Raw genomic sequence first — 13,109 nt, forward strand, 5'->3', positions numbered from 1 at the left:
AACATATAAATTTTTTGAATTTATATATATATATATACACTTCTAAAAAAAACTTATACAAACCTCCGTTTGTACCATATTTGTTCGATGCTGCCTCATATCTAGAACGATGTGAAACACATCTATCACGTCATATAGTTCGATATGCTTTGCTAGCCTATTGACAGCTATAAAAGTACCTGTTCTACCTACTCCAGCACTGAAAATATACAAGTTTTTATAAAAAAAATAAGTAAAAGAGTCCAAAAACATGAGATAAACTTATGTAATATGTTAATAAATTAATAGGATCACAAGAACACACATCGGTATATTGTATCACATGAGTGAGTGTAATTTTTTTTTATATAAAAAAAATCTCCTTTATCAAATTTTAGATAAAATAGTCTGTGACCTACAAAATGTAATCAAATTTTTATTTATTTATTTATTTATTGTTTTTTTAAATATTTTGCAAACAGTTATTAGAAAAATGCCGGGGGATGAGAAGTTAGATACAGTTCCATCGTAAATCGTTGGGTGTTTTGAACAAACTCAGGACACTGACCGCTGTTCCGGGTGGTAAATAAGTTACAGTTGAAGGTCTTTCACGACGATGTATAGTGCTGTAAGTAGTAATGTGTCAGGTGGAATTTCTAGACAACTTGTTTTACTATAATTTTTTTATTTGATGTGTGTGTGTATGGTGTATATATATATATTCGTTGTTGACCGAAGTATAGTTGTTGTTGTCATCAAAAAAATTTCCTGCTAAAAGAATTTCTAGAATGCCTTCTAAAAATGTGACTGATGTCAAGGTCGTTTGTACAGTTTAAGGGACGTACAAGGCGGGCAAGTTAAAAATATTTATAAATAGTTCAAGCGCAGATTTATTTAGTGGACAAACAACCTTACGAACGTATACAAAATATATAAAAGTTTAATTTTATTTTAGTTGTTTTTTTTAGAAAATATCGTGTAATGTTTTTAGATGATTTTATTTAAATGTATACTGTGTTACCTGCAATGAACCAACATAGGGTTCGGATCGTTTTCGATCATTCGATCCCTTACGGTTCGTACGAAATTTATCAGAAGCTCCGTATTTTCGGGACAACCGAAATCAGGCCACTTTGTGAAGTGCATTTGGGTCATGACACGTTGCTTCTCCCCCTAAAGATGAGAAATATATCACTATATTTATATAAATTAACTAAAAATACATGTTTTAAAAATTGCTCTTTACCAGCGAAACGTTAAAGCTGCGAATTATATAGTCGGATAGGATGGATTCGTGGATTGTTTGCACTTTCAAATCTCCGTATGTTGCTTCTTCTTTTTCTAGAGGCCAATACTGTTCGCATTTTGTCTAATTGTTTAAAAAAAAAATTAAAATTGTAATTACTGGTTATCAATAGAAATATTGATTAAACGTTTACTTACTTTCCCTCTCTCCACACATTGAGTTAACATAACAATCATGGAGATTCCATGCTCCCATATCATACGCCACATGTCATCAACTGTATTTGGTAAAGGTCCTTGCGTAGCAATATATTCTCTATGAGAGTTAAATCCCTAGATTCATAAATAATAAATATATTAGGTAATGGGATTACCTATATATCGTGGACTTTGTACATTATCTAAACACATTATGCTTTATACATTAGCTATGTACAATATATAAGTTTTGCATACTATCTATACAGAAGACACTATATATTATCTAGGTAAGCTAAATTCTATATATTATTACGTATAGTAAAAGCTTTACATCCTACTCTATTTAGAATATAAACAGAATTATGTTACATATATGTATAGTAGTATATAGGTCTTTGTTTATAAGCACAACTCTGTAGATTTACTTTATACATGATATAACTTTTTATAAAATATTTTCTGTCTTCTATATACGAGCGAATAAACAAAGCTCTAAATACATAAATAGAACAATTCTATAGATTTTAAGGTATTTTTAAACAATGTAAACTCAATATTCTATACAACTTTAAACATTAAAACGATAGGAAGAAACACTAAAAACTAAACTGTAAACGCATTTCCTTCTTTTAGTAGAAAAATAAGAAATCCAAGTGAAAGTGAGAACACCTGTGTTTACAATACTAGTAAAAAAATCTATACAAGGAAGCGATCAGGAGTTTAAAAAAAGCTGTTGGGACTAGGTGGGCTTCAGATTCGCACCTGTTGTGGGGTGTCGGAAGAAAAGAAACACAGTACAATAAGTTCGGGAGGGGTGGAAACCATATATAGATCGTACTGACGAAGGCTTCTTTTTTATCCATTCAGCCATAAAAAAAAATAAATCTCTCTGTCTGTTGTCTGACTTGTCGCTTCAACTAATGCTACTATCATACTTGTTTCCGAAGATAGTTTATTCTTTTCTCAGTAACTAGATGTGTCATAAATTGATACATAAAGGACAAGAAGAGACATAAGTTCAAGGTGATCTTTCCATGATAAGAAACTATACTACCAATTAAAAGAAAACAGTTTAGAAGAGTGGGATATTTATTGGTATTTACCTTATTTTGTAAATTGTGATCTTTTCTGTGTAATTAACGTCGTTTATACTTAGTAAATTTTCTGAGAAATTAAAAGTTTTTAAACAAGTTAATTATGAAATATAATTTACATTTGAAACTTTGTAAACACATGTACAAAGTTCATTCAATAATCTCGATTTTTCGCATTTGTTTGTCTGGTGTCGAAAAATTAAAAATATATTCTAATAAATTCGCTCTATATCGAATTATTAAATTTGCTTTATCGATTTAATCATTCGATATAGCGCAATTTAGCTTTAACATAGGCAAAATACTTCTAATATCTCGAGTATTTTGCGCTAAAACTCCTAAATAAATCTTAGATTTATTTATTCATTTTTTTTCCTTTGTTTGAAACTGGAAGATTCCAAATGTTATTCTTTAATTTACAATAAAAAAGAATCATAATTCAGTCTCAAATGACTTCATTTAAATTAGCGATATCTGTAAGTTTTGGAAATTATTTCTGCTATAAAACCTTTTAGAAAAACTTAACTTAGCGATCTTTTAAAAATTACATTATAAAAAACATTTTAAAAAATCCAGCAACGAGTTGATTAACTTTCTCGGCAAAAAATTTTAAAATACTGGTGGCGCCATCTATTATGATACTTTATTTTTAAAAAGTTTTTATATTTAATTATTTACTGGCTTACTTTTGGGGGTGAAGATGAGCTTGATATAAAAAAAAAATTGTTAATAGGTAAAATCTTCATTAACTTCGACCCTACTCGAGATATGACACGACCCCTCTATCTTCCTCCTCTGGACCTTTAACCACCAAAATTTAATAGCATTAATCCCCATAATATACAAACTACCTAGCAAAATTTCAGAAATTTCGACAAAAGACATAAGTTATTAAATTAAGGTACAATGTACGTGAACAAAATCGAGTTACCATCTAACAACTATCGACGTTTCAAGGTTCCGAGTCCAAGAATATAAAAATATTTGGATGTCATTTTTTTGACCGATCTTTACTTAAGCAAATTTAAGATTCACTACTTGATATAACAAGGTGTAGGTTTTAACACAGGCGAGGTACACCTAAATCGTAAGCATTTTAGGTTAAAAGTAATAAATGTTAGGAAAAGAATTTATAGGAAATTAAATTGTTAGAAGCCGAGAAATTCTAACAATCTGTTGATTAATTTATAAAAAAGGGAGTCATATTTAAGTTTCGGATAACTTAGTTACGTAAAAGATACTGTAATAGACAGATATAAAAAAATACAGAATGTTTTTTAAAATTAATTCTAAAATTTTAAAAATTACGTTATAAAAATAATTCAAAAAACTCAAATTTATCATCAATAAAATGTACATACCGGTATATAACTAGCATTAATATAATCGGAACCAGGTTCATCATCCATTGGAAGTAACTTAACTCTGGAATGGTCAACTAAAAAACAAAAATAATAATATTAACTCTTATAAAAACACAGCAATAAGTTAATTTAATTGATATTTTTCATTTAAAATAATCAAAAGATACAGATAATTTCAGTAACTAATAATGTGACAACTTAATCTATAACGAAGATATAAATATTTTCAAATTTATTAAAATTATCAATGAAAAATTAGAGATAATTTGATTAAAACATACAAATATATTCAAGGATATAGAGATTATAGAGAATATTTTCTAAAAAAATCTTACATGGTAATATATTAATCCATCTATTTTTTAATTTATTTTCTTGCATCTGTGCTGCGCTACAAGAATGAGTTGGACTAATAGACTTCAGCTCCTAATTAATCAAAAAATTTCGTTTAAAACGTAAAAAACTTATTAATTATAATCTCTGACATCTAAAAAATATCAAAGGAATAAAAAAGGCACTAATTTTTACTTCAAATTCTTGAGAAAATCTCAGTGCAGAATCTGCCATCATAGAACTAACGTGACTGGCAAATGCGCCTAATTTTACGGGTCTACAAATAAAATTATATAATTAACTTTCATAAGTTTTTTTTTTTAAAAAAATAGCTTTTAAATATGTCGAAAACAATCATCAATTATTTACCTAGACTTGGTTATAACTGACATAAAACTGATATCATTCGTTTCTGTTGAAGTCTCCATTACTGTCTTACCAAAAAATCTACTATAAACAATTAAAAAATTACAAATTAATCTAAAAAGCTTTATTTAAAAAACACTTCTTATTCTTACTTGATAATTCCAAATTTCTTATAAATAAAAAATCCGGTTACTAATAACATTAAGAACAATAAACTAACAACAACGGCAACTATAATGCCCGATTTTGGTTTCTGTGCTTCTTCGGGTTCTAAAACGAAACAAAACGAAAAACGCAAAATTAATATCAAAGAAAACAAGAAATTCCACAAACTTAATTTCAGATACCTGTTTCTGTACAAATGGGAGGAGTTTCAGCAAATCCTGAGTTTGTATATCCCCTAATTTTGATGCTAAAAGTAAGAATTCAAAGAGTATTATTATGTCGTGATTATTATAGTCAGGAAACAATTGGATTTTTTGGAATAATGTTTAAATTGCTTACCTGTAACGAATGCCTGGTCTTAAAGGTCCATTACAATAATGATTAGTATTATTATTCTTACATCTGATATCATACCCCAAAGTATAGTTTATCTTGCATAAGTTACTGTCGCCAACTGGTTTGCATTTCACAGAATCATCATTTACTAAAAAATCATTTTCATGCTCAATTTTATCACTTTTAAAAAGTTTTAATAACTTTTAACCATAAATTTTACCATTAAATGGATTCCAAAAATTCGGTGTAGCTTGATATTTAGTACATTTTTTTTCTTTAGTACATTTATTATTTACAAACTCATACCACGTGGGTAATTTAGTTGTATTGAGATCCCCCTGTTCTGGTGTATCGCCTATTAAAAAATATATATATATTAAATATTTTATTTTTGTGATATTTTAAGAATAATGTAAATAAACAGCTAGTTACATTAAGAAATCTGCTGGTTATCTATTAGAGAACCAGCAGATTTCTTAATGTGGGAACACTGCATTAGGGGCTAAATAAAGGGATTTCCCACATAAAACTAATTATTTAGATAATGTAAGTGTTAATTATCCTTACTTATATGACCAGCTCTTCCTACTATAACAGCATACTTAATAATAGCGCCCATACTATTCGAAAATGTATCGTTACAGAGTTCAAACGTAATCTGTCGTTGAGACTTCTCTATAATAGTGATATTTTTCTTTGGAAAAGGCGGCCCTAATAAAAACATCATAAAATAAATCAATATTTTAATTAATTATTTCTCGAATAGTTTCTAAGAAAATTACATCCAGCAGGAAGAGTACGAATGAAATTCTCTTCTTTTCCACTGATGAAACCGCCTTTCGTGTCATCAACTTTGGCATAAATCGAAAACTCGTAAGAATGTTCAGGCAAAAGTTGATCTATTGTTGTGTTGTAAGATGGAGGATCCACTTCGCATTCACGGTGAGAACGTGTGATAATTTTACTGTTATATCTCTTGTCCTTAAAATTATTAGAAATTTATGAATGGAATTAAATTTAAATTCATCCAAAAACAAAACAAAACAAAAAAAAAAAAAAATTCTACTAAATTCACTACCTTTGATTCTACATAAGATATGAAGAACTCTCTTATATTACCATTTGGTTTCTCTGGAATCTTCCAACAAATACTTATATTAGTTGGATTAACTTTAATATCTTTTACATCTCTCACTATACTAGGACCTGTTATTTAATTAAAAATACTTAATATAATAATATTTAATCACCTCTAGTCCCCCTTGAGAACTATTGGAGGACTCATGGCTGTAAAGTAAATTATATTTTGTAACTTACGATCAGGCAACGTCTCCTCTTCTAATGATAATGATAGTGAGTTCCCTACTTCTGTTGCAGCTCGAATGTCCACAATATATTTAGTATAAGGCTCCAACTTGAAAAAGTAGGCAGTGCTGTTGTTATAACCAATGTTCTCTAGTGTTCGAACATTCTCTCTAGGCTTTTTATTACATCTATCTAATTTGAAAAGCGTCAATGTATAATTGGTAGGACCAGGAAACTCTTTTGGTGGTGACCAGGTGACGTTCAACGAGGTAGGGGATCTTCCAGATACTTTAAAATCAGTTATGTTATTTGGTTCTACAAATAAAACAGGATTAATGTTTCTTCGTAACATTTGCTAAATAATTTAATTTTAATTTAAAACATACGAGAAGAACTCGTCTGACAAATAATTAATGTGCTCCATTTGCCTTGGCCTTTACTTGTCCATGCGGAAACCTTAAATTCGTACTTTGTATACGGCTCTAAATCGTTTAAAGTCAGGTTTTTCGTCTCTGTATTTTCATTCTTTTCATTCTTGTTTGCTGAATTCTGTGTAAGTTTACAGTAGTTAACTGTGTAATTTATAATATTTCCCACGTATGGAGATGGTTCCCCCCATTTGATAGTAATAGAAGTACTGCTGGAGTTGTGACAACTAACATTTGTTGGAGATACAGGCACTGGAACAAAGAAAATTTCTGAATTTTCTGCAGACCAAAATCAAAACATTCCATTCATTTGCATTAAACTGAGTATACATGCAATTACATTTAGAGGAAAGATGATTATACAAAATTTTAGAGGCAATCCAAATTACAAATCATCTTTGGTTTTTCCAGTAGCACAACTTATATTGCTCATTAAATATTCACCAACACCTCTTTTAATAAACTCATAGACATAGAAAGAATAATTGGTAGCGGAGTGCAAATCTGAGATGAAAATTTTTCAGAATTTTCATTCCTCCACGTACAGTTATCACTTGCAACACAGGGTTAATTGAACTCATTGCTTTCATTCCAAGTAACACGATAGCCATTGATGCTGTAATTATACAATTTGGGTGGTTCCCAGCTAACATTCATAGTGGTTGAATTATACGGGATCAAATTAAGCGAGTAGGGACCAAGAAATTCTGCAAACCATTTCATAAACATGCATCGGCGATCGTTAGTTTGGTTAAAGTGTTAATTTTAATTAGTTCCTATTAATTTAAATACCTGGACGCTTGGTTTTAACTTCAATTTTTTTCTCTGGGCTCCTTAAGAGACTTCCATTCCATGTGTTAAATGCAGATAAACTGAATTCATATAATGTCCAAGAACGTAAATTCTCGACAGTCAGAGAAGTGTTACTTGTGTTAAGATGTTCAACTTCAGTGTTCGTTCTGCGTATTACCGTATAACCATTGATGGGTCCGTTGAGATTGGTAGATTTCTGCCATTGCAATTTCACTTTGTAAGGCTCATAAGTAATGTTTCTGAACTTTAATGGCTCACTGGGAGCTAAAATAAACAGTTAAACCAGAAAATAAATTAAATATCTAAAAAAATCTGTTTAACTTAAAAACAAAGCAACAAATTCAAGCAGAAATTTACAAGGATTTTTAACGTAGTTATCTCTTTCACTTTGTTTTCGGAGATTTTAGAAAATATGAATGCGATTATTTTGACAAAAACAATATCAAAATACCACAACAAAAATTTAAAATATTTAAAAAATCGATTATTAAGTAATATTTTATTTTATTTGAAATTTTCGTATATAAATTCATAAAAAAAACATTACAAAATTCATATTGATTCTTTTGAAATGACAACTGAATAACAAGCGTACAGTACATTTTTTTTAATGTAAAAAATTTAAATTCTACCGACAGATGGCATTACAAGTACAATTTCTTTTATTTAGAAGTTGATTTTTTTGGATATCAATATAAATTATTTTCAATAAACCCATATATATATAATTTCAAAACGTGTACAGATACTCTAAACAACACAAACTTCCATTTAAAAAAATCTGAATAAAAAAATTCCTTTTTCTGATGAGCATGAAGAGGAAAAAAAACCAGAAAATTTCAATATTTGCAAATTTCAGTGAATGTCTCGTTCAAGTTAATCGAATGTGCAGTGGTAAGTTAGATTTCAAAAAAGAAAAAAGTCAATGTCAGATATAATGATTTCAAAGGACATCGCTCGAGAAACGATCAAGACAACATTCTCCCTCCCATACGACAGTACATCGGAGTCGAATGAGAAGGAATGTAAAGGACTAGTAAGCTATATCAAACAAGTTCTCTTCAACGAGTAAACAAGGTGAAAGATCTTTCTTACGTAAAGCATAACAACCTTTTAGTTATGGCAACATTTTTCACTTCACTATCTCCTTTCAAATGATTGACAGACTTGTTTTTTTCTTTTCTTTTTAGCGAAAATATCAAAAACATTGCTAACAAACGTATTCGGTAAGCATATATTAATCTTACCGATGTGTAAATATGTGATTTGCATTTCTTTTATTTATTTACTCTTCTAAAACCTGATAAACGAAATCGAAAAACCTTTTTGATTTTCTGTTAGGGCTTCAGAGCAATTATAAGTACTTATTTAGTTATATATATTTAATAATTAATATTTATATATATATTCAAACGATTTAATATCCAGAACAATATTCGTTATCTAAACAAGCCATTTAAAAAAGCAAATAAAAAATTACGTATTATTTCGGATGAAATTTTATTATTCATAATCCGGAAGAAGTAACGACTTTGAATAACAATCTCAAAAGAATTCTAAGAAGTTTTAGTGAATAAAATCATAGACATTTTTAGAATTTCAAATCAAATCAAAAACATTTACGTAATGTGGATGGGCCCAGTTACAAGTACTACAATCAAAATAGATTAATTATATTTAACATTTATATGTTAAACTTTTGAATTCATCATAAATCAAATAATATTAAATTTAACATTAACTGTGACGTTAAATCCGACGTTTCTTACATATTTGGAAAAAAGTTATACAATTTTAAAATCAAACAGAGCTTGCTTGAAAAGTTAATTGATATAATTCTTCCTTCGAATTGAAGTCTTTGAGAAAAAATCCTTAGTTTTATCATATTCTTTACTCATCTCTCATTTTACCATGCGATATTACTAATATTGCATAATAATTAAATTATGGTTAACTGCTCAGTCACTATCCTCTCTAACAGACTCAAGTTCTCTGCATTCACAAAGTAAGTAAAAAATTGAAATTGGTTCATAACAATCCCCATACTTGTCTTTTGTGAAAAGTTTGAATCAATCATCATATAAAACTGTTAGGCCAGGAACACACATGCGTAAAATTCGGCATAAAATCTAGCATAAAACAGAAAGCGTAAAAATTTTTCTGAAATTTTGGCTGAAACAGAACTGAAAAAAGAGTAGAGCATGTCTCTACTTTTTACGCGGTAAAATTTTTACGCCAAAATTCCTCCAATAAAGAGAAGTCTTTTCTGTGACGTCAAAGTAGACACGTGGTTTTTATTCTAACAATGGCGGCAATGAGGGTCAACCCTATAATTGTGACGGTCTCGAAAAAACGACAAATAAATGAAATAGAGGGGTTTATTGAATCCGTTCGACAACATCAGCGTCATGTATAAATACACTGTATTTAAACAACGTTTATGGATGGCTGTAAGTTATTTCAAATAACAGGTAGGTCTAGTAGAATAGATATATAGGCCTAGTATTTAGATCACACGTTCTTTATTTGAATTCGGAATACAAGTGTATTAATTTAAATTTTCTATATTATAGCTAGGGATTGCAATTGCTGGATCCCTCATCCAGCAATCCAGCTGAATCCAGCGCATTCTTCGGCCTGCTGGATCCAGCACCTGGTGCTGGATCCAGCGCTGCGGATCCGCAAATACTCAATTAACTTTCTAAATAATGGCGCAAAAGTCTACGTTGTCGGCGTTGCCTCTTTGCTACGTGTGTTATCGCTCGGCGGCGAGAGTGACGTTGCCGTTCAGTGTGGGACGTGCTACATCCCTCTCTATATCGCACCGCCTGCTCTTTTACCTCTGCTGATCTAATTGCCAGTTGACTTTCCGCTTCGCTAAATAAAGTGTCTTCGCGCTAAATAAAATAAGTAACTCCTCTCCTAGTGCATAATTCTAATTTACGGTCGGATGTTATATCCGACCGTAAATTAGAATTATGCACTAGGAGAGTCAATCAATCACGTGACGGAACAATTTATGATTATTTGATGATTCTGGAACCAACTAGCGTAGAGGCAGAAAGGGCCTTCTCTGCAGCGGGATACATATGCAATTCATTAGGAAATAGGTTGGGAGACACCATCAATACCATTTATTTCTTGAGATCCTACTTCCAGAAAAGTCAAAAAATAACAGAAGTGATTGATTTAATTTTATTTAATCCTTTAAAATACTTTATTCAAGACAAGATTAATATTTTATAACTTCTACTCTAATTCTATTAAGTAAGAGTTTTTAATTTTTATTCTATAAGTGGTTAGTGGGCTACGATAGGCAATTTTATTGTGAAAATTAATGAGAAACTGAAACTACCTAGTTAGAAAGTTAATTAAATTAATGAGTATCAGTATCTTAGATATATGATGATATGAATGTATGTGATTCATGATTGTGATAATAATAACTAACTACTAGACTACTACTCATTACTTACTCACTACTTTACTAATTAAATTACTTATAAATAACTACAGACTGATATTTAGAGCCTATATAAGAAAACTGTAAGACTTATAGCCACTGATTATCCGTCCTTACAATATTATAACATATTAATATAATTAATTAGTAGTATTACCTTTTGTATTATTTAACTTAAAGATTACATTATAGGTATAATCTAACTAAACATTTAAAGTTTCATTATCTCTATCTCAAGTGTTAAACCGAACCAAAGTTAATTAAGTTTACTACCCCTAAATGTGTAAGTCGTTTTACTGATTTATAGTGACCAATCTAAATAATAAAAGTTTCTTAAGTATTTTAAAAAAATGTTTTATTTCTTTAAAAAAAACCATAAATTGCTGGATAGATAGATAGATAGATAGATAGATAACACTATTGTACCAAAAATACATCCGCGCTGGATCCAGCTGGAATGATGGTCCAGCAAAAATCCAGCTGGATTGCAATCCCTAATTATAGCAGAGGAAGCGGAGAAAAAAATGGAAGGTACTGTACAAAGTAATTTATATATGAGAGGAAAAAATTAATAAAATTAGCACTGTTAGTGGCAGTGGTGTTTCCTATTCGGCCAGAATTTTTGTGTTCTGGCATAAAAGCGTAAAACAGAAACTGAACCGAAAGCTGATTTTTGATTCAGTTTTCTGCCACACAATTTTACGCATGTGTGTTCCTGGCCTTAGTCTTAGTTGCATATAAAATCTTTTCGCTTTGAAAGGTATTTTTGAATAAATATAGACTTTTGAAGGAGAAAAAGCTAAATTACTTGAATACCAGCTATGAATTTTTGCTTTTTGTATACATTGGTTTTCGTAGTTGATTACGTTATTATAAATATTAGACATTAAGATATATTGACCAAATTTCCAATCCTGTTCAGAACCATTAAACAGAACATGATAAACCCCATGGCACGTGAATAAATCTAATATACCGATTATTTGTATATGAACTTTTCTGGTTTGACAGTCGTTAAACTCGTTCAATACAATATTAACTAATTTATTTTCATTAATTCTCTTGAAAAATTTCAGAATTTTCATCATAAAAAATGGCACCAACTCTAATCGATTTACACCTTGATGTATGGCACAACTTGAAACTGACTTATCCACACATAATAATTTTTCTTGTAAATTTTATCTATATAATCTCCAAATGACTCATCCAATCAAAACTCTAGATTAGGAGTGAATAGCAAATAGACTTCTTAATTATTGAGGAAAATAGCTTAAAATGATTTTGAATCGTATTGATCTTCATCTTGCCCATTAAATAGATCAAATTATAAATAATTCTCTCAAATTTGTTCTTTAAATATAAAAAGTGATTTGGTGTAAATATAATTCTATGTTTTTTAGAGGAATGTTTTTAAATTTGACCGTGAAGCAGCCTAAAAAGAAAGGTCAGGTCGTCAAATGTTTGTATTCTGGAACACAAGTGAATAAATGGTGGTTACTAATTTCGGACAGACTACGTCTTCAAATTAATTTTCATAACAGTTAAATAAGCAATTTCATCAAAAATACGGTTTAATATTATCTAGATAAAAGTTGCAGTCCTTCTTAGATATTCTATCTCCTTTACGGAAAATCATTATATATGTTTTTTCTGATTAATTTTCATTCCTAATTAAAGAAAATACTCATGAGCTTAATTAATCTTCCTTTGGAGATCAATTTTAGTAAGCGATACAAGAACCATGTCTTCTGCATAGAGAATTAAATATACAATCTCCTAAAATTATTCCATCGTCTTCTCTATCGAAACAATTATCAATATTATGAATTATAAAATTAAACAAATACGGTAACAAAGAATCACCCCTTAAAAGGCCGCAGATAATTTCTATTGATTTGATATCTAAATTGGCCACATTTTATTAATACATAATAATGACAATCATTTAATAGCCATTAGGAAATCTATTCCCGTCCTAATGTTCAGTAAATTATTCGAAGCTTATCAATATATA

General features: G+C 29.7%; 1 protein-coding gene across 1 annotated transcript in view; it reads right to left on the reverse strand.

The window, feature by feature from the left end:
* Positions 1-13,109, reverse strand: part of LOC136972720 (phosphatidylinositol phosphatase PTPRQ-like) — a 32,315-nt gene that overhangs the window by 1,359 nt on the left and 17,847 nt on the right. Inside the window, exons 11-28 of the mRNA XM_067267328.1 lie at positions 7,609-7,893; positions 6,775-7,068; positions 6,401-6,703; positions 6,162-6,289; positions 5,866-6,064; positions 5,651-5,794; positions 5,304-5,438; positions 5,087-5,231; positions 4,930-4,994; positions 4,735-4,852; positions 4,586-4,666; positions 4,412-4,493; positions 4,219-4,309; positions 3,881-3,957; positions 1,423-1,557; positions 1,226-1,348; positions 1,001-1,152; positions 64-199 (exon numbers count right to left, since the gene is read on the reverse strand). Of these exons, the coding sequence (XP_067123429.1) occupies positions 64-199; positions 1,001-1,152; positions 1,226-1,348; positions 1,423-1,557; positions 3,881-3,957; positions 4,219-4,309; positions 4,412-4,493; positions 4,586-4,666; positions 4,735-4,852; positions 4,930-4,994; positions 5,087-5,231; positions 5,304-5,438; positions 5,651-5,794; positions 5,866-6,064; positions 6,162-6,289; positions 6,401-6,703; positions 6,775-7,068; positions 7,609-7,893 (2,693 nt within the window). The remainder of the gene's footprint in view (positions 1-63; positions 200-1,000; positions 1,153-1,225; positions 1,349-1,422; positions 1,558-3,880; positions 3,958-4,218; positions 4,310-4,411; positions 4,494-4,585; positions 4,667-4,734; positions 4,853-4,929; positions 4,995-5,086; positions 5,232-5,303; positions 5,439-5,650; positions 5,795-5,865; positions 6,065-6,161; positions 6,290-6,400; positions 6,704-6,774; positions 7,069-7,608; positions 7,894-13,109) is intronic.

This window comes from Centruroides vittatus, unplaced genomic scaffold, assembly GCF_030686945.1.
Source record: "Centruroides vittatus isolate TY-2023 unplaced genomic scaffold, ASM3068694v2 contig_301, whole genome shotgun sequence".
Taxonomy (NCBI): domain Eukaryota; kingdom Metazoa; phylum Arthropoda; class Arachnida; order Scorpiones; family Buthidae; genus Centruroides; species Centruroides vittatus.